At 45.2% G+C, this 21347-nt stretch overlaps 1 protein-coding gene across 3 annotated transcripts in view; it reads right to left on the bottom strand.

Moving 5' to 3' along the window:
• Nucleotides 1-2774: 2774 nt before the first annotated feature.
• The window catches only part of LOC137547304 (interferon-induced GTP-binding protein Mx2-like), a 103850-nt gene continuing 85277 nt past the window's right edge, over nt 2775-21347 (bottom strand). For all 3 annotated transcript variants that reach the window (XM_068270748.1, XM_068270749.1, XM_068270750.1), the window contains 4 exons: nt 20266-20424; nt 11681-11757; nt 7227-7451; nt 2775-4572 (listed from right to left, as the gene is read on the bottom strand). In XM_068270748.1, coding sequence (XP_068126849.1) covers nt 4342-4572; nt 7227-7451; nt 11681-11757; nt 20266-20424 — 692 coding nt within the window. In that variant the 3' untranslated portion in view covers nt 2775-4341. The remainder of the gene's footprint in view (nt 4573-7226; nt 7452-11680; nt 11758-20265; nt 20425-21347) is intronic.

Below are 21347 nucleotides of genomic sequence, written 5' to 3'. Positions count from 1 at the left end.
CTCTGCTAACGGGAGGGCAGATCTCAAGGGAAGGAGGGTGGGAGGTAGTAATGCTATGGCCGCATCCCGCATACCACTTAGGCGCGGCTGGCGCCTCGATCATTTTTTTTTGCAGTGGCACCCATCCTCACCCTCCTCCCCACCCACGGGCACCCTTACCCTCCTCCCCACCCACGGGCAGGGTGTATGAGGGTATATTTATTAAAAAAAATATAAGGGCATAGGTATTAATTCAAAAAAAAAATCTTCAAAAAACGATGGTAGGCGTGTGTTGGGGTGTGGTTAGGGTGTGTGGTTAGGGCTGTGGTCAGTGTCCCGGTTTCTTAGTTTAAAATATTGGGAGGTATGCATATGGGCCCTTATCTTAGCCAAGCAACTATTCCGCAGCCCCACCTAGTGTGTCAAATCCCCTTCACTTTTTGAGCATAGATTTTTTTCCTTTTTAAATAACGAACCTCCCCATAAGGTCGGCTCTTAATGGTGTGTGCCGTTGGAGGTGTGAGGGTTGTGAGGAGCACCATTACTTACCTACAGGGTGCTGCTCCTCTGGCCCTGGGCCTGTTTGGAATTCTCCATCTTCTCAAGCCTAACCCATCTTCTGCAGGCATCTGTAATTCCCGGTGGGGATCATGCGCTCAGAGAGTGCGAGATGTAGACCAACAGATGTCCTCGCCTGGGAACTGCTCTCTTTTACCAGCCGGGTGCTTATTAGTGCTTGGTACTGGCGCTGGACAGGCGTTTCCCCATCACATCTGAGCATAGCCACAGCCCTGCTTAGACACAGTGGCGTCATTAGGGGGGTGCAGTAGGAGCCGACCGCACCAGGTGTCACCAGCAGAGGAGTAAGGCTATGTAAATATAGAACATTTCCTCTGCAAATTATTATTGGTTTTGTTTCAAAGTAAGAGGGATAAGGCAACACTGAGATGGTGTGCTAAACCCACAGTCACTGCACCCGAGACTGACAATGAGCAAAAAAGTATGAGGCGGACGTGTGGCTGGACGGCGGGTGAGGCGGACGTGTGGCTGGACGGCGTCCTGTGATATTTACATGCTGATTACTGCTGTGGGTCCCTGTTAAAAGGACTCAGATGTAAGTGTTTGAGGATTTTTCTGCTGCTTGTTTTTAATATAAACGTTTTAGTAAACTGAAGATAGATACGCTTAGATGAGTCTATCTTTATTTTTTATGCAAAACATTGATACACACTCCATTGAGAGCCTGAGGTACCTTTGAAGTGCATGAGTGGAAAGGAGGCCAGCGGGGAAGATACCGGCCGCTGACCTTGTTGTGCCTTGTCACAGACCCTGTAATTAAGGTCTGTCACCATCTGGTAAGCGTACCCACTTTCTATGGTGTTCGTGGTGGTGGACTTGTATGAATAGCGCTGAAGGAGATATATACAATTGTCGAGGACGCTATACTGAAGTGTTGGACTTTGGCTGCTTTTCATATATTTAATTGAATTTTATTGTGTATATTTGGTTGCGCTGATATAATTATATATTCGAATGAGCAAAAAAGGTTGTGGGTCAGCATCCCCAGTAATCATAAAACAAGCTATTTTCTTTCTATTAACCTTTAAAAAATCCATTGAGAAATGCTATGCATAGCAGCTTGGCTTGAAGTAAACCAGAGCTGAACTAAAAGCAAAAAATCGATACTTGCCCGTGGCTTCCTCCAGCGGCATCCTCCCACGATCTGCCATTCAGCCGCAATCAGCCCTGGTAATAGGCTCAGTCGCGTCAGTCCGGGTCTACTGCGGAGGTCCCGACTGAGTCTATTACCGGGGCTGATCGTGGCTGGGGGACTTGTAGGATGGAACTCACACATGCTTATGCTGCTGGAGGAAGCCGTCGCTAAGTATCGATTATTGCTTTTAGTTCAGCTCTGGTACACTTTAAGGCTTAATAAAGGACAGTCGCCCAAAACAGCAGTCTGTCGCCAGTTTCTTCTCATTCCTCTATGGATCTTTAAAAATATTTCAAGAAAAGAGCTTTTTTTGTTTTGTTTATGATTACTGGTGGTGCTAACCAAAAACTTTTGTTTGCTTATTGGTTTTGTTTAGCCTGGTGAGGTTGGAGGATCATGGGGTAAAAGAGGTGGCGACACCATGGGTTTCCACAACGGGTGACACCAACCCTAGTGACGCCTCTGCTAGACACATCATGTGATGGTTCTCTGCTCTGGATAACGCCACCGCAGTTCTAACACCAGCGTGGACATCATGCATGCCTGGTGTTAGAACCGCTGCCATTCGACTGCATATAAAATGCACCCAAGTGGCGCTTGTGGGCAACAGATGGGATGCTGAACTACCCAACAAGCAAGCAGTTCAGCCGTCCATCTGAAAAAGGCCTTGCACAGGTAGCTAGAGATGGCCCTTACCGTTTGCAAGCGAACAGGCCATGGGGTAAGACCTTGGGGTCATTTCCGCGTTCGTCATATTATGCATTACTGCGCAGACGCTTTCCTGGAGGCTGCTGATCAGCGCTGGGAGACGTCATGCAAAGCACTCCCGGCTGCGGGCGCACGATCAAGGACGCACAGCCTCCGGGAAAGCGTCTGCATAGTAATGCGTAATATGACGAACGCGGAAATGGCCCCATGGCCTGTTCGCTTGCGAACGGTTCGGGCCATCTCTACAGGTAGTATTACCTTGTAAGATCTGTTCAGCTGTGATATAAGTATATGTGACTTCCTGAAACACTTCTGATCGGAATTTCAGTAGATGTCAAAGCATTCTATTACTCACGGGTTTAAGTGACTTTATTTCAAGAGTTTTCAAAATAAATCAGTCAAATCCATACACATACAAAATACGTACACATGTACGAGGCAAGAGCCCTAGAAATAAATATTACAACTTTAGAAAAGAACACTTCTGGCTTCAATTATTAAGAATAACCAGGCCGCAGATGATCACAAGTAATCCTGTGCGTATGAAATAATCATCTGCTGATAGGTGGTAAATGTTTGCTAGTTTCAGCTGTCATCTGGGTCATATTAAACTGAAGGTAGAGTTACTAAATTGCCTTGTTTTGGGGTACTTTTCTTACCATTGCTTGCACACCCCTGCAGCAAGAATCTGTTTTGAAAGCCCCAATCAACCTCATATTTGCATGAGTGTATGTGTGCGTGCGTGGGTGTTTGTGGGCGTGGGGGGGGGGGGGAGGTAGAGAAGCAGATAACTCCCTCTCCTTTATTTGCTCGCTAATTACTTAATCAGGAATCAATCTGACGATTTATCCTGCAGCCCTCAATGAGATCAGTTGGCTGCAGTGAGGGGTATGTAAGCACTGAAATGACATCAGAGCAGTCTAATACTTGGTACACACAATACAACTTTCTGACAGATTTACTGTTAGATCGATTATTTTCAACAGGTCAGATCTGATTTCCAGTCGATTTTCCGATAATTTTCCATTCACTTCTAAACCAGATTGGACATGTTGGAAATAATCGATCTGACAGTAAATCTGTCCGAAAATTGTATTGTGTGCCTAGCATAATGCCAGGTACACACGATGAGATTTTCTGGCAGATCTACTGCCAGATCAATTATTTCCAACATGTCCGATCTGGTTTCCGAACGATTTTCCAATCAATTTTCCATAGAAGTGGAAGGAAAAATCGATCGGAGAGTTGATCGGAATTTGGATCGGACATGTTGGAAATATCAATCTGGCAGTAAATCTGCCAGAAAATCCCATGATGTGTTCCAGGCACTATAGTGTTTCATATTCATGTTTTACTGTGTTTACTGCAGTAGGGAAAATATGATTTTGAGTGTAATTCCACCTTAAGAAAATGGACTCCTAAAATCCCCAAAATGTCCACTTGTAAGTTACCCCTTGGTTTCTCACTCTCCCAGGACCCATAAATGATGAAATTACTATGACAAGGGTGTTTGTTTTAGTTATGAGGGCAAACAGATGCTAAAGAAACAAGTTTAAAGAGACTCAGAGATGAGTCTTCCTTCATTTTTTTTTACTTACCCGGGGCATCCTCTAACCCCATAAGCATGGCTGTGTCCCTTGCCATCCTCCTGCGATCTCCCGTTCAGCCGCCGTCAACTCCAGGTACACGGCTCAGTCGGACTCAGTCTGACTGAGTGTCGTCAGCCCGGGCCTTCTGCACTTGCACAGAAGGTCCGCCGCTGACGTCACTGAGCCGCTTACCGGGGCTCACCACGTCTGAACGGGACATCGTAGGAGGTCGGCGAGGAACACAGCCATGCTTATGGGGCTCGAGGAAGCCCCGGGTAAGTAAAAAAAAGGCAGGAAGGCTCATCTCTGAGTCTCTTTAAGTAAGCCAAGTCCAAAAAGCTTTAGTGAGCCTTAGTTGGGGAATCTCGCCAGTCTTTGCTTGGCTTTCTTGAGTCGATCGATCTGACCCTTCAGATTCTTCCTGTCTTGGGAGAGGTCCTGTTTCTCCACCAGCATCAAATTGATATTCTCCTTCACCTGGATCACTTGTAGCATCTGATTCTGGAGCTTCTCGGAGAACTGGTGGAGGACGTAATGCTGAATGATGATGGGGATCTGGCTGCCCAGGCGAGCTATGGCATTCTACGAGAGAGAAGAGAAACAAAATATATATATATTATACAGTATATATATATATATATAAAACATAATTTCACTGCTAATTAACCACGTCCCTACTGAGGATTTTTTCCCCTTCTGGACCCGAGCAATTTTTACCTTCCAGCGCTCCTCCCATTCATTTGCCAATAACTTTATAACTACTTATCACAACAAAATGATCTATATCTTGTTTTGTTTTTCTTTCAACCACCAATTAGGCTTTCTTTGGGTGGTACATTTTGCTAAGAATTATTTTATTCTTAATGCACTTAAATGGGAATAATAAGAAAAAATAGAAAAAAAAAAATTATTTCTCTATTTTCAGCCATTATAGTTTTAAAATAAAACATTCTACTTTAGATAAAACCTAAACTTTTTATTTGACCATTTGTCCCAGTTATTGCAACATTTAAAATATTTCCCTAGTACAATGTATGGTGAAAATATTTTAGTTGGAAATAAAGGTATATTTTTTGCTGTTTTGCGTCCATCGCTAATTACAAGCCTATAATTGTAAGAATAACAGTAATATACCCCCATGACATGCAAATTAAAAAAGGTCAGCAGTCCCTAAGGTAACTATTTATATATTTTGTGTGTGTGTGTGTTCATTACATGCAGAGTGCAGATTAAAGAGGAAGAACTGTAGTAAGAATAGATAGTTAATAAAATTGCTTTTTTTTTCTTCTTCACAATATTAATTTATAAAGGATTAAGGCCTTATTCACAGTATAAAATCACCAGTGCTATAGCAAGCGCTGGCAATTTATGGGGTGATTTTAAAAAATGCTTTTACAAGCGCTTTCAGAGCGATTGCGGCTTAGAAAAGCACTTTTGCAGAACGATTGTTTTTTCACTTCCTGACGTCAGTGGGTTTGGTATGGATGTGTATACATGTGGGTTTGGTATGGCTGTGTACATGTGGGTTTGGTATGGCTGTGTAAAACTTAAAGCTATAGGCTTGCTATAAACCAGTGGCTCTGGATGCTTGCTTGGCTTAACAAGGGCGGAAAGGGATAATTTGCATATTTAGTAGGTGTGCATTGTGGGTAACCACAAATGTTCATTTATAACTGAATTATTGCAAATTTCCTTCTGTTTTAAGAAGGCAATTACACCAAGCTTTGCTTTTTTAGTAGGAGGGCTTTTTGGTTCCTTTCATCCCCCTATACATTCCTAGTAGTTTGGGTCACCCTAAGCTGCTTGGTTACTCTGACGTCAGTCAGGAAGTGAACTCTTTAACCCGGAAATAAATAAATGGAATGTATTTGTTCATAAAAGCGCACAGGAAATCGCTTTTTCAAGCGTTTTGCGATTTCCCTATACATTCCATTGAGCCAAAACGCTCAGAAAATAGTACATGTAGCACGTTTGCGATTTTAAAAAATTTGAAAGGCTCACATATGAACACTCTCATTGGAAATCATTACATAAGCGGTTTTTGGAGCGATTTGCAAAATCACCAGCGCTTAAAAAAAAATCAGCAAACACTGATAGTGTGAAAAGTCAGTATTTGCCCATTGTTAAATCTTTTCTCTCCCTGAATTACATTCTGAAATTAGTCACAGGTGGGTGACATCTTTAGTCCTGCCAGATGGTTTCTGCAGAATGTTTGTTCACTGAGAGTTCTAAATTATTGCCTTCCAGGTAGTTCTGGGTCACTATGAGCTGTCTGGTTATTCCTGAGAGTTCTAAAGCCAGTAGAAAATATAACTGATCTCCTAGAATGCTCTGGGAGGACAACTCCACATAGCTAAACAGCCTAGGCAGAACATCATTGGAAAGGCGGGATTGCCTACCAATACAAAACAATACATACGTAAAGGAAATGTTTCTGGCGCTGAAACAGGAGGAAAATTACCATAAAGTGGATATCCTGAATCATTGACATCATTCTACTATACAGTGCCTATTTAGAGTGTACCCGAGACGTGTATAATGGGTGTGTTTTTACTTACCTGGGGCTTCCTCCGGCCGCTCCGTTCACTTGTTATGTTCCCCCGGTAATCTGGCTAGTAGTGACCAGTTGTGCGCTTCTGCACATGTGCCAACCGGAAGCGTTCTGACAACGCATGCCTGGGAGCGTTCTGCGCCTGCACAGTACTACTGCGCATGCACAGAATGCTCCCAGCTGTGGGAGCACGGCAGGGGTTGTGCTTGCACAGAAGGGCTAGGCCGGCAAAATTATCGGGGAGATAGCAAAAGAACGGAGCAGCCGGCGAGGAAGCCCACGCACCCCAGGTAAGTATAAATACCCCCATTCTACATGTCTCAGGGTTCTAGGGGCGTAACAATAGCCCCTGCAAGGGATACAGCTGCAGGGAGGCCCTTAGGGGGAGAAGCCTGAGGGGGGCCCTGGCTCTGGGGCCCTTTTTAGGGGCAGGAGAGGGCACAGTGCAGGAAGGGGGAGCAGCAGGTACAAACAGCAGCAGGGATGGGGGCCCGACTCACCACCTCCCTCACATGGAGCTACCATCAGTGCTGGGGGGGGGGCCCATCCAAAGTTTTGCAGGGGGGGGGGTCCAGTGATTTCTAGTTACGCCCCTGCAGGTTTCCTTTAAGTTTTGTCTGGAGGGATATTTTAATCAATCGGAAATCCATTTAGTTTGTCTGTAAAGTATAAGGTTAATGCTCACCTTGAAATAAGCCTGAAGGTGATAGGTCATTTCCACCACAGACAGATATGCGTCGCCTTGAGGCCGTTTCAGGGAGCAGAATTTGGTAGCATCCTCCCTGGCGTTCTTCAGATATCGCCCGTATATGGAGTCCTGGCAGTAGATGATGTTCTCCATTCTGAACTGGTTTCGGAGGACGTTCTCGGCCTCTTTTTGTTGATCGCTGCAAATATTCTCCAGCTTCCCCTTTGGGATAAGAAGCACAATAAAAATTACTTTCCCAAGGCTTCCTGTTTTCCGTTAGAAACAGTTCCAGGCATTCATTAAAGGACTTACGAGGCCAAAATGCTTAAAAAAGTCAAGTACCTGGAAGATGTTTAAATGCACGGAGGACGCTGTCCGCGCCCTCTGTGCAGTTCCACCGGGTCCCCTTCCTGAATGCGCCCCCTGTGCCGATCGTGACCCCACAGGCCGGGTCGGGCTCTCAAGTACCTGGAAGATGTTTAAATGCACGGAGGACGCCGTCCGCGCCCTCCGTGCAGTTACGCCGGGTCCCCTTCCTGAAAGCGCCCCCCGTGCCGATTGCGACCCCACAGGCCGGGTCGGGCTCTCATGCCGCTCCTAATATGGCCGCCGGAGCTGGCCGCGGCTGCGCAGTCCGCATTGCCCCGAGTGCGGCTGTGCAGCTCTAGGGCCAACCCCTCCGAACCACGCACTGTAGCGTGGATCGGAGGGGTTGGCCCTAGAGCTGCGCAGCCGCACTCGGGGCAATGTGGACTAAGCAGCCGTGGCCAGCTCCGGCAGCCATATTAGGAGCGGCATGAGAGCCCGACCCGGCCTGTGGGGTCGCAATCGGCACGGGGGGCGCTTTCAGGAAGGGGACCCGGCGTAACTGCACGGAGGGCGCGGACGGCGTCCTCCGTGCATTTAAACATCTTCCAGGTACTTGACTTTTTTAAGCATTTTGGCCTCGTAAGTCCTTTAAAGTGGACCCAAATTAAAAATACAAGATTTCAGTAATAAAATCTATTTTCTAAATTATAATAATAAATAGCTGTGTTTTTTCAGCTGCACGATGACAAATATAAAATATTTTACATTTATTGGAGGAACCCCTCCCTTCCTTTCATATTGCCGGGACAGAATCCGGCAAACTGGTGGAGTAGGAGGTGTCCGGCAAAGGAGGATTTGCTAATGGCTGCCACCTGTATAACCCAAGTTATGCAAAGAGGAGGGTGAAAAGCATGCACTGAAATGCTCACAGGCTTAAAGGAGTGTTTATTTATCTTGGTATGTGTCAGAGTGGTGCAACTAAATATTTTTAATTAAAAAAAATGTTTGGTTTGGGTCCGCTTTAAAGCAAACCTGAAGCGAAAAAAAAACTTATGATATAACGAATTGTATGTATAGTACGGATAAGGAATAGTAGCTAAGAAAAGAGTCTCATAGTTTTATTTTCAGATACATAGCTTATTTTTAATAACATTGCATCATTCAGTCACAGTTGCAGTTTTAAAGAGACTCTGTAAAGGTGCATACACACATCATAGACTATAGTCTTTGGACTTTGGACACATCATAGACTACAGTCTTTGGAAAATGAAAGATCACAGACCAATCTTACCACCCTTCATGTAGTATGAGAGCCATGCCTACACAGTCTATTCTATGGAGCTGCACTCCCCATCAGACAGAAATCTTTGCAAGATGCTGCACACAAAGATGCTGTACAGACTCAAAAGATCAGTATCTGCAAAAGATCTGTTCCTGCCAAAAATCCATTCCTGCAAATTGCAATGATAGTCTATGAGATCTGCAGATCATCATACACACTTGGTTTAACTGACATTCATCTGCAGATCAGATCCACCAGGATGGATTTTCAGATCTGTGGATGATTGCTTGATCTGCAGATGAATGTCAGTTAAATCATGTGTGTATGATGATCTGCAGATCTCATAGACTATGAATGCAATTTGCAGGAACGGATCTTTGGCAGGAACAGATCTTTTGCAGATACTGATCTTTTGTGTCTGTACAGCATCTGTGTGTGCAGCATCTTGCAAAGTTTTTTTTCTGATGGGGAGTTCAGCTCCATAGAATAGACTGTGTAGGTCTGGCTCTCATACTAGATGAAGGGTGGTAAGATTGGTCTGTGATCTTTCATTTTCCAAAGACTATAGTCTGATGTGTGTAGCCTTAAGAAAAAAAAACCCTCTGGGGGATATTTACCTTGGGAGGGGGAAGCCTCAGGGTCCCAATGAGGCTTCCCCATTCTCTGTAGCTGCGGGGAATACAGCGCTGGCCCCCCCGAAAGTCCCTCAACAAGTAGTGTGCAGGCACGGGCAATATTTACCTACCGGGATCCTGCGCAGACGCACTAGGTGGCTCTTCGTTCAGGCTAAGGCGGAAATAGCCCAGCCCAATCGATCTGCTCTACTGCGCAGGCACAAAGGACTCGCGCAGTAGAGGGGATACTATCGGGCGCGGCTATTTTCACCTTATGCCAAATGAAGGGCCGCTAGTGAGACTGCGCAGGATCGGGAGAGGTAAATATTCACCTCACCGCTGTTCGGGGGTCGCAGCGCTGGATTGCCGGGACACCGAAAGACTGGGGAAGCCTGGTTAGTAACCAGAGGCTTCCCCCTCCCAAGGTAAGTATCCCCCAGAGGGATTTTTTAATCTTTCTTATTCTCTTTAAACGCTCTCAGTCTTTTAAACTGTAAAACAAAGCAAAAATAATGACTCTAACTTGGGACTGTAGACAATACTTCTTAACCATAACTGTAACTTAAAGAGAATCTGTATTGTTAAAATCGCACAAAAGTAAACATACCAGTGCGTTAGGGGACATCTCCTATTACCCTCTGTCACAATTTCGCCGCATTAAAAGTGGTTAAAAACAGTTTTACAAAGTTTGTTTATAAACAAACAAAATGGCCACCAAAACAGGAAGTAGGTTGATGTACAGTATGTCCACACATATAAAATACATCCATACACAAGCAGGCTGTATACAGCCTTCCTTTTGAATCTCAAGAGATCATTTGGGTGTTTCTTTCCCCCTGCATCTCTCATGCACTGAAGTTTCAGGCTGCTCTTTTCTTCCTGCAAACAGCTTTGCCTGTGTCTGTAATTCTTCAGTATGTGAAAGCCCAGCCAGCTCAGAGGACGATTTATCCAGCTTGTAAAAGATAAGAGAGAAGAGAGAAGCTGCTCTAATCTAAATAACACACAGGCAGTGTGCATAGAGGGTCCTGGAAGGGGGAGTTCATAGCAGAACCACAACACTGAAGAACTTGGCAGCCTTCCAGACACAGGCTGACAAGTCTGACAGGGGAAAGATACATTGATTTATTACAGAGACTGTGATAGCAGAAAGTGCTGCAGTAAGCCAGAACACATTAGAACAGCTTTTGGAACTTGTAGGATGATAAAAAACAGGATGCAATTTTTGTTACGGAGTCTCTTTAACACCACATTAAATACAAAAGACACTCCAGACTGGCAAAAATTGGCCATGGCCATCTTTATTTAGGAACGTTATAACTTTAATAGTAATATGAATAAATAACTGAGGTCAGTATTAAACTTTATTGTCAAACAATTTCAAACAGTACATAAGAAATCACTGTTGCGTATCTGACTACCATAGCCCAGATACGGTTGCTCAGGAAATAAGACCCCAAACGTTCCACATAAAGATTTGACCACAACGTCTCAAAGAAGGGGAGGGGGGGGGGTGGGAAGAGCTCACCTATTGGCCACAGAGGTGACAGGCAGCTAGTGTTGTACGGACCTCCTTTATATATACCTAACTCAGCCCTGATTGGTCGCTAAACTCTGCCCTTAGGCCTAGCAACACCTCCAGAAATAACCTACCTGACTGCTTGACCAATCAGGGCTGTCAAACCTGTCAGACACACATTAACCACACACACTCTCTGCACCAAAGCTCAGCCAATCAGCTAAGACTTTACCTCACAGTGAGGGAAATATGAAATCACCTCATAACTAGCTAAAGTAAAATTTATTCAGGATTGCCACAGACCCATGCAGGGCCTAATTTATGGTTTAGGCCCTTTGTATTCCTGCAGTATAACCTTATCTCAAGCTGTCTCTCACTGTTTCTTGGCTGTTTAAGTGCTTTAGAAAACAGGAGTGTATTTGACCCAGTGGGTCAAAGAGCTCAGAGATGTTTTTTTGCATAGATAACAACTAAAGTTTTTTTTTTTTTAACTCTTCCTGTACAGGAAAACAAAATGAGATTCATATCTGTGATACTAATGTTATATTTGTTAGATGTACTACACATACAATTTATTATCTCATAAGTTTGTTTTCGCTTCAGGTCTGCTTTAACAGTTAATGCAGTGACTATAGTCACACTTTAAAAACAGCAATGGCTGCCCCCATCCCCCTCTCTCAAAATATCCATTCATTTTCGATAAAATAATCCAGGCGATCAGACTTACCTTGGCGCTTGCATACAGATTAGGATACTGCCCAAAGTGCTTTGCTGCAATGGCAGAGAATGATGCCCGGACCAACTCTGAAAAAACACAAACCTAAAATTACCACGTGGCTACAATCTAAGAACATGAGCTAGTTAAAAATGACTTGTATTTGACTGGTGGTGATCAGTGTCGGGACAAAGTTCTCCAGCACCAGAGACAAAAATGCCAAAGTCCGCCCCCTAAATTGTACTTGCCCCAGTAGTTGTACCAGATGTGCATCCAGAATAGTGTAGTTGACCGCCCCTTAGGTAGCATTACGTAACCATGATGTACCCCAGTATGCCCCCCAGTATAGGTAACCAGATAGCCAGATCCCATCCTCTCAGAGCAGCGCTGGGGATAAAAAGCTAAGCATGTGAGGGAACCTGGAGAGGTAAGTTCTACTTTTCATACTCTGCAATTACTGCAGCCAGGGAAGGGGTGCACTCGATGAGGGGGCAAACTCTGGGCGCCCTCACAGCTCTGTGCCCAGAAGCTGGTGCCTCTTGAGCCTCTCCCTCAGCCAGGCCCTGGCGGTGTTATTTGTGATCGCTGGTGTCATGTGAGTTTGAGCAAAGATCCTTTGAAATTTTGGGTTGTTTGCTTCTGCCAAGACTCTTCAGTTCCTCACATTAATTACCAGGTTGGCTGAGTAGATTAAACTCTGAAATGTCCGGCCCAGTGAGTGCAGTAACACGGGGGGATTATGCTGGTGGTCCCCTCAATCTTTATGTACACACAAGAGATTTGGGGTCCATGACCCTGTGGGTGACCTCAGACAAGTCTGCTTTCAGGGTTTTTTTCTAATTAGATATGTTTCCAGTCGTGGATAGACTCGTAGATGTAGGTTGCGGCTGCATCTTAACTAGTGATGGGCCGAATGTCAAATTTCAGATTTGCAAATAGCGAATACTATTATACTATACTATTCACAGCAAGCTCCATAGACTTAAATGGCAGGCGTGGCGAACGGCCGCCAACTTTAGCAGTTAATAGCAAAGTCCCCTTATGTGCTAGAGGAGGACAGTGGGTACAAGAGGGGAAAACAATTAAAAAGACCTTATAGTTTTTGCGGAAATAAATTTTTTAATTCTCACGCAGAGTGTGGGAAATGTTTCCCTGGCCGACGAGTTTAGCGGTTAATAGCAAGCGTACATTTGAAAAGGGCTCCTAGAAAAAAAGGGCTCCTGATATATAGACAAAAAAAGCCAGGTTTGGCTACAAAGGGCACATGGTGTAGCCCATATGCCGAATTTGGCAACAAAGGGCGCTTGGTGTAGCCCATATGCCAAATTTGGCTACAAAGGGTGCCTACTGCAGGCAAAATGTCAGATTTGGCTACAAAGGGCGCCTGGTGTAACCCATAAGCCAGATTCAGCTACAAAGGGTGCCTGGTGTAGCCCATATGCCAAATTCGGCTACAAAGGGTGCCTGGTGTAGCTGAAAAGCTATTTTTAGTTTATGAAAAGGATGCTGTTATAGGAAAAAATGTGTTGGGTGATAAAATGGCTCTGGATATGGCCGAGAAAAGTGATTACTATGACCTAACTTCTCCCTACTCTCACACAGAACCCTCCCTTGGTGGTGCCTAACCATAAGACCCCCCTGGTGGTGCCTAACCCTACTCCCCCCGGTGGTGCCTAACCATAAGGCCCCCTGGTGGTGCCTAACCCTACTCCCCCCGATGGTGACTAACCCAAACCCCTCACTGGTGGTGCCTAACCCCTCCCTGGTGGTGCCTAACCCTAAGACAGCCCATTGTGATTACTATGACCCTAACACCTCCCTTCTCTCACACAGAACCCTCCCCTAACCCTCCCAGTGCCTAACACTAAGACTTCCCCTGATGGTGCCTAATCCTAAGAACCTCCAGGTGGTGCCTAACCCTAAGACCCTTCTGGTGGTGCCTGACCCCTAACACCCCGGTGATTACTATGACCTAACTTCTCCCTACTCTCACACAGAACCCTCTCCTGGTGGTCCCTACCCCCCCCCCCCCCGGTGGTGCCTAAGCTTAAGACCCCACTTGGTGGTGCCTAACCCTAAACCCCCCTTGGTGGTGCCTAATCTTAAGACCCCCTGGTGGTGCCTAAGACCCCCCCCCCCCCCCCCGATGATTACTATAACCTAACTTCTCCCTACTCTCACACAGAACCCTCCCCTGGCGGTGCCTTATCCTAAGACCCCTCCCTAGTGGTGCCTAATCCCAATCCCCCCCCCCCCACTTCCTGCACCCCCAAATCAAAAATCTTGCTATTAAAGGGCACCCTTTTGTAGCAGAATGAAAAACCTTGTTGCTGAAAGCCTTGTAGCCAAATCAAAAATATAGGCTACACAGGGGCGCCCTTTTTTAGCAGAATCAAAAACCTTGTGGCTGAAAGCCTTATAGTCGAATGAAAAATATGGGCTACAAAGGGGCACCCTTTTGTAGCCGAATCAAAAACCTTGTAGCCAAAGTAAAACTTGGGAGCCCTTTTCACCACCTTGTAGCCCATATTTGCAGAAATAACATTGAAGTCTATGGAGGAGCCCTTTTAATACAGATGTCTCAGGAGCCCTTTTCAACTGATTCCAATAGGCAAGCCCCTTTATGTGCTAGAAACACCAAATGTGCATAGTATGTGGAGGTGGACAGTGGGTTCAAGAGGGAAAATATTTTTTCAAAAAGACCTTATTGGTTTTTGAGAAAATCGATTTTAAATTTAGAGGGAAAAAATAGTAGCCTATAGCAAAGTCACTGCACTAAAATGACAGATAGTGTATTAACATGTATATAAATGTATTTTTTTAATTTATTTAGTGTTCAGAGTGTGGGAAATTTAAACAAAAATGACGTGGGGCCCCCCCCTACCGAGCCTCTTTAACCCCTTGTCCCCCATGCAGACTGGGATAGCCAGAATGCGGAGCCCTGACTGAGTGGGGCTTTGCACCCTGAGCTATACCAGCCCGCATGGTCCATGGTATGGCTCTGGAGAGAGGGGCGACCAAGACTCCCATTCTACCCTGGAGCCCTTGTCCAATCCATGGACAAGGGGCTCTTCTCCACTTCCGGTGCCCCATGTGGAGGTGGGGGCTGACGATGCCCAGGCGGGGTTTATGGTGGCATCTGGGTGTCCCCTTTAAGAAGGGGACCCCCAGATGTCCGCCCCCCCTCCCAGGAGAAATGAGTATAGGGGTACAAAGTACCCCTTACCCATTTTAACAAAGGGTTAAACTAAATAAAAACACAACAATGAAAAAAGTCCTTTATTGTTCTTAATGGAGTTCTTTTGCGAATGAGGAAAAAATAAAAAGTGGCTTATGCATAAACTATTAAACATCCTTCTGAAATAGTGTAAAAAGTTTTTTTTTTTTTTAAATGAATGGTTTCATCAATACAACATCTAATGTAAGTAGTGACGTATAAAGGACTGGGAGGCTAATCCATTTGTTAGGGGTGTTTTTTTTTTACTTTCATTTCACAACCATAACTCCTGCCTACCTAGTTTTCAGTGGTATAATCCACTGCCAGCAGGAATTGCCGTTATAGCTATAACGGCTGAGCTCTGCTGAGTTCCTCAATATGTGTTTACATTGTTGCTAAGCAACCAGAGGGCAGGAGCAGGGAGTCCTTTGTACAAAGAGTCATAAGCTGCTGGGAGAATCAGACAGAATCAGTCCCATCTACACCATGATTCTTTGTCAGTTTCGATTCAATTTGATTTGATTCATTGATTTGATTTGATTCAATCTGACATGTCTGATTCATGATTCAATTCAATTTGAATCAAATTGAATTGAATTATGAATCAGACATGTCAAATTGAATCAAATCGAATCAATGAATCAAATCAAATTGAATCGAAACTGACAAAGAATCATGGTGTAGATGGGACTGATTCTCCCAGCAGCTTATGACTCTTTGTACAAAGGACTCCCTGCTCCTGCCCTCTGGTTGCCTAGCAACAATGTAAACACATATTGAGGAACTCAGCGGAGCTCAGCTGTTATAGCTATAACTGTGATTCCTGCTGGCAGTGGGTTATACCACTAAAAACTAGGTAGGCAGGAGTTATGGTTGTGAAATGAAAGTATAAAAAAACCACCCTTAACAAATGGATTAGCCTCCCAGTCCGTCATCCGTCACTGTACATTACATGTTGTATTGATGAAACCATTCATTTTAAAAAAAAAAAACTTTTTACACTATTTTAGAAGGATGTTTAATAGTTTATGCATAAACCACTTTTTATTTTTTTCCTCATTCGCGAAAGAACTCCTTTAACTAGCTGACAGCACTGCTTTGTCCGGGTATGTATTTGGCTGGTGTTGGCTGTGCCCACTTTTTCTAACCCTAACACACAATTACTTAATTACTCAATGACCAATTTTGTGAGCTTTGCGGTCTTTGGCATCATCATTAATTTGCATTGAAATTAAACAAATCTGATTGGCTGTTTGTGTCTCTACTCCCTTTTCTGAATTTGAACCCCAGTACCTAATGACCAACTGTACCAGGTGTGAGGCATGTGCCATTAACAGTGCAAGAATGGCAGCAATTAAATATTCCCCTTGAAAATCAATAAGTGAATTTTGATTGGCTTTTGTAGGCTCCACCCACTTTTCTGAATATTAATCTCAGTCACCCAGTTACCAACTGTGCAAAGTTTGAGAACCCTACCATTAACAGTGTAAGAATGGCTGCAGTTTAAGTTTTTCAGTGAAATTTGTATTTGTGTCCCCCCGCTTTGTGGTTATGGGAATACAAAGTATCCTATATGTTATTCCATTAATGTACTATGTGTGTGCCAAATTTCATTCAAATCCATTCAGCCGTTTTTGTGTGAACGAGTAACAAACATCTAAACATCCAAACATCCGAACTTTCCCATTTATAATATTAGTAGGGTTAACCATAAATACTTACCTGTACCTTTAAGAAAATGTTCCCAAGCCAATATCCTCGGAAAGTGTTCCATGCCAATATCTTCTAATCTTGCGAGCTTCTTGCATTGATGTAAAATCTCTGCACACCCAACACCAAACACCGCCACTCCCCCCGCAGCTCTAGCTATACTAAGTACAGCTAGAGCTAAAACATCTCTAAAGGAGAACTGTAGAGAGAGGTGAATGGAGGCTGCCATATTTATTTCCATTTAAGCAGTACCAGTTACCTGGCTATGCTGCTGATCCTCTGTCTCTAATACTTCCAGCCATAGACCCTGAACAAGCATGCAGCAGATCAGGTTTTCTAACAATTTTGACAGATATGACAAGCTGCATGCTGGTTTCTGGTGTGATTCAGACACTTCTTCAGCCAAATAGATCAACATGGCAGCCTCTATATACCTCTCACTACAGTTCTCCTTTAACCCCTTCCTCACTGCCTAACGCCGATAGGCGTCGGGAAGGTGGCAGCCCGAGGATCATGCGCGCATCCCCGCTTGAGCTAGCAGACTGAAAAGAAACGGCCATTCCTTTTCCTTGTACAGCTCTGCGATCTAATGCAGCGCTGTGCTGGGGACAGCCGTGTCACTTGGCTGTCCGCTGGAGAGGCTCCGAAAGCGATCCCCTCTCATAGGCTGAGAGTCTCTTTTTAATTCTCTATTTTTTTTCTTTCTTTTCCTTTCCCTCCTCCCTCCCTCCCTCCCCCTGACAGCCAATCAGGGCGATCCTCTCACATAGGCATTAGACTGTTGGCAGAGCGAAGCTCCGTCACTCAAGCGGGGATGCGCATGCATCGGCGCGCGAGATCCCTGCTAATCTCTGCCCACCGCTCTTTATGCCTTTTGGCGGCCCTGGGCTGCCACCTTCCCGATGCCTATCGCCGTTAGTGGGAGTCGGGAAGGGGTTAAAGGTACAGGTAAGTATTTCCTGTTAATTAAGAATATTAAAGGACTTTTCTATTGATTGTGTTTTAATTTCATTTAACCCTTTGTGGAAATGGGTAAGGGGTACTTTTTACCTCTATCCTCATTCCTCCTGGGAGGGGGGCTGGCATTTAGGGATCCCGTTCTTAAAGGGGACCCCCCTCCCCCCCCCCAGGGCATCGCCAGCCCCAACCTCCTCCTGTGGCAATGGAGGTGGGAAAGAGCCCCTTGTCCATGGAATGGAAAAGGACTCTGGGGGGAGAGGGGGAGGCTCGGCCACCCCTCCCCCTCGGAGCCCCCCCATAGCATGGACCATGCAGGCTGGAATAGCTCAGGATGCGGAGCCCCACTCGACCGGGGCTCCGCATTCTGGCTATTTCCCACACTCTGAACATGAAAAAAGAAATACATGTATATACATGGAAATACATTATCTGTCATTTTAGCACAGTGACTTTGCTATAGGCTGCTATTTTTTCCCTCTCTCCACCTCCCTCTGCCCACCTACACATACCCAGTAAATTTGGTGTTTCTAGCACATAAGGGGGCTTTGATATTAACCGCTAAAGTCGGCGGCCACGGAAACATTTCCCACACCCTGCACTAGAATTTAAAAAAATGTGATTCTCAAAAACTGTAAGGTCTCTTTGAAAATGTTATTTTCCTCTTTTACCCAATGTCCTCCTCCACATACCCAGCAAATGTGGCGTTTCTAGCACGTATGGGACATTGCTATTAACCACTAAAGTTGGCAGCCATTAAAACTTTTCCCACACTCTGCATCAGAATTTAAAAATTGATTTTCTCAAAAACTATAAGGTCTTTATGAAAAATGTTTTTTCCTCTTGTACCCACTGTCCTTTTCCACATACCCAGCAAGTTTGGTGTTTCTATCATTTAAGGGTGTGCTATTAACCACTGAAGTTGGCCGCTGTTAAAACTTTTCCTACATTCAGAATGAGAATTTTAAAATCGATTATCTCAAAAACTATAAGGTCTTTTTGATTTTTTTTTCCTCTTGTACCCACTGTCCCCCTCCTCATACCCTGAAAATGTGTTGTTTCTAGCACATAAGGGGGCTTTGCTATTAACCGCTAAAGTCGGCGGCCAGTGTCTTCAGTGTAAAAAGTGCGTTAAACGTAAAAGGCGAACAGCCCATGTTCGCAGTGAACTGTTCTCTGGGCGAACAGTTCGGCCCATCTCTATTGTTAATATAGGGACCCCTGAATGACTTTGGTGTGACTCAGGGGGCATGCCCACATGTCCATGGACATGTGGAACCAACAATGTCTACTTCTGGAGATATTATGTGTATCCGCTGCCTTCTTTGCAGCAGAAGCTACTGTCGGTCCGCCGAACTCTTGATGACGGGTCCACCACACACCTGTTGAACCACACAACATTTAGACCATTGTGGTCACCACCTCTATGCCCCTTCCCACAGCTGCTCTATACATTTAGTCAACTTGCAGGGAAGCCACGCTGATGACACACCGAGGCGAGGAGGGAGCATAGACAGCTGGATGGGCAGCAATTCAACCGATCAGAGGCTGCTCTCCTTTGCACTGCTCATCCAGCTTGCCCATCTATTAATATTATTAATTTTGTTATAATTATCAAGTCACATCAAGGCTATTCATTTATCTAGCTGTCTATGTTGCCTTTTAGACAGGAGCGTACATGATGGAACTTAGAAGGTACCAAGCAAAATTGAGCTGGCTGGGCCCCATGCAAAATCCTGCCTGCCCAGATACCACCCCAAGTCAAAACTTTGAGAGGTTACCCCTTCAATTGCTTATACCTCTGCTCCCTACCACTGAGGATGTGTAGCCCCCGAGAACAGGCAGAAGTACCACTGCTGCGCTCTGCACCTAACCAGTATTGGGCAACCTTAGTCCTCCCCGCTGCAATGGTGAGGGCAATGGGGGCTATTGTAACACACCTCCTTTAAAGAGACTCTGTAACAAATTGTTCAGCCTTATTTCTCCTATCCTATAAGTTCCTATACCTGTTTTAATGTGGTATGTCTTACTGCAGCCTTTCCTAGTTGCACAGTGGCTGTATTATCTCTGTTATATAATCTAATCGTCTTTCCTTTGTCGGCTCAGGCAAGAATGTGCTGCTCTGCTGTGATAGGTAGAAGTTATACACACCCTCTCCACGCCCCCTCCAGGCTCTGTATGAGTCACAGACTAAGCTTCTCTCAGCCTATCACATGCTGGTTAGCAGATATGTTTTTTGTTTGTAAACGCTGCCTAAAACTGGCAAATACAAGCCAGGATTGCAGCAGGGAGTGGCAGAAACAGCACAGAGGGGCCCAGGAGAACATAATGAATAGAATGGTATGCTTTTTATTGTAAGAATTTTAGAGTACAGATTCTCTTTAAGATTACATTTTCGGTCCAACAAAGTCTAAGGCCAGGTGCCCACTAGAGCACTTTCAACAGCATTTTTGCTCTTTTGAAGAATTGGCAGCATCTCCAAAAGTGCTGGAGGAATCGAAGTCGATGGCGGTGATTCCACTGCAATTTTCCAATAATCGCAGTTCTCTGTGTTCTGTGCTTGTTATTGTTTTTGATAGAGTTGTTCAAACCCTAGTGGGTTCATGCATTAAGAAGTTATTCATTCAAACAGAAAAGGGTGCCACATAGTTATTCTGTGAGATGTCGTACAGATAAAATGCCTCTTTATCAGCATGTTAGATCGTCATCTTACCAGTAATTTCATTCAGCTTTCCAACCGCCGGCTCTTCATAGGTTTCTATTTGCCTCCTGGCAATGTTTTCAAAGACTCTGAAGCTTATGAAGCCAGCCAGCTCTCGCCCTCGGTGCTGTTCCTCGTAGATCTTCATGTCATCTCTTATCTCCTCGGCAACTGAAATTGGAGATGACCCATGAATTATGGCCTATTTCTGAATCTATCCCACTCTCATGCTACACTCTCACGCATACTCCACCCCCCCCTTCCTCCCCACATTTTCCCACTATGCACCCTTTCTGGCCACTTTCTGACCAGACAGCCATGGAACTATAACTTCTATGAAGCCACGTGACCCCACCTTGTGGTCCTAGAAATGGAACAAATTGCACAAAGCAATGAAAAGCCTAAATGATGGGTGAAATGCTGAGACAACCTATGAGGAGGAGTTTTCATGGCAGCAGGGGGGGGGGGGGGGGGAATAATTTCCAGCAAATACTCCATTTGCATGGAATATATACGTTCTCAATGTGTCTGCACAGGTTTTCCCACTAACCGCAAGGCACGTTAAAAGGCTCCTGACCAAACTGGCAACAGGGTGTGTTAAGGGTAGGATCATAGCCGGATTTCAGGCAAGGCCGCAAAGGCCATGGTCTAGGGCAGTGTTTTTCAACCAGTGTTCCGCGGCACACTAGTGTGCCGCGGAACGTTGCCTGGTGTGCCGTCCTCTTCTCCCCCTCCCGCCCGTGCCGCCGCTGTTATTAGCATAGCAGCGGCCGCTCTCCCCTCTCCGGCGCCTGTATATTCTAGCAGCGTATCTCCGGCTGCTCTGTCTGTGTGATGCGGAAGGAGGGAGGGCTCGGTTCCCATAGTAACGGCGATACATATCGCCGTTACAGGAAGCCGCTGCCCGGATGCTTCCTTCCGCATCACACAGACAGAGCAGCCGGAGATACGCTGCTAGAATATACACGCGCTGGAGAGGGGAGAGCGGCAGCTGTTAAGGTAATAACAGCGTTGGCCGTGGGGACGGGCGGGAGGCACTATACTGGCTATCCTGGGGCACTATTCTGGGGCACTATACTAGCTATACTGGGGCA

The sequence above is a fragment of the Hyperolius riggenbachi genome, chromosome 2, assembly GCF_040937935.1.
Source record: "Hyperolius riggenbachi isolate aHypRig1 chromosome 2, aHypRig1.pri, whole genome shotgun sequence".
Taxonomy (NCBI): Eukaryota; Metazoa; Chordata; class Amphibia; order Anura; family Hyperoliidae; genus Hyperolius; species Hyperolius riggenbachi.
The sequence above is the reverse complement of the archived record's forward strand: the minus strand, read 5'-3'. Positions and strand labels throughout refer to the sequence as shown.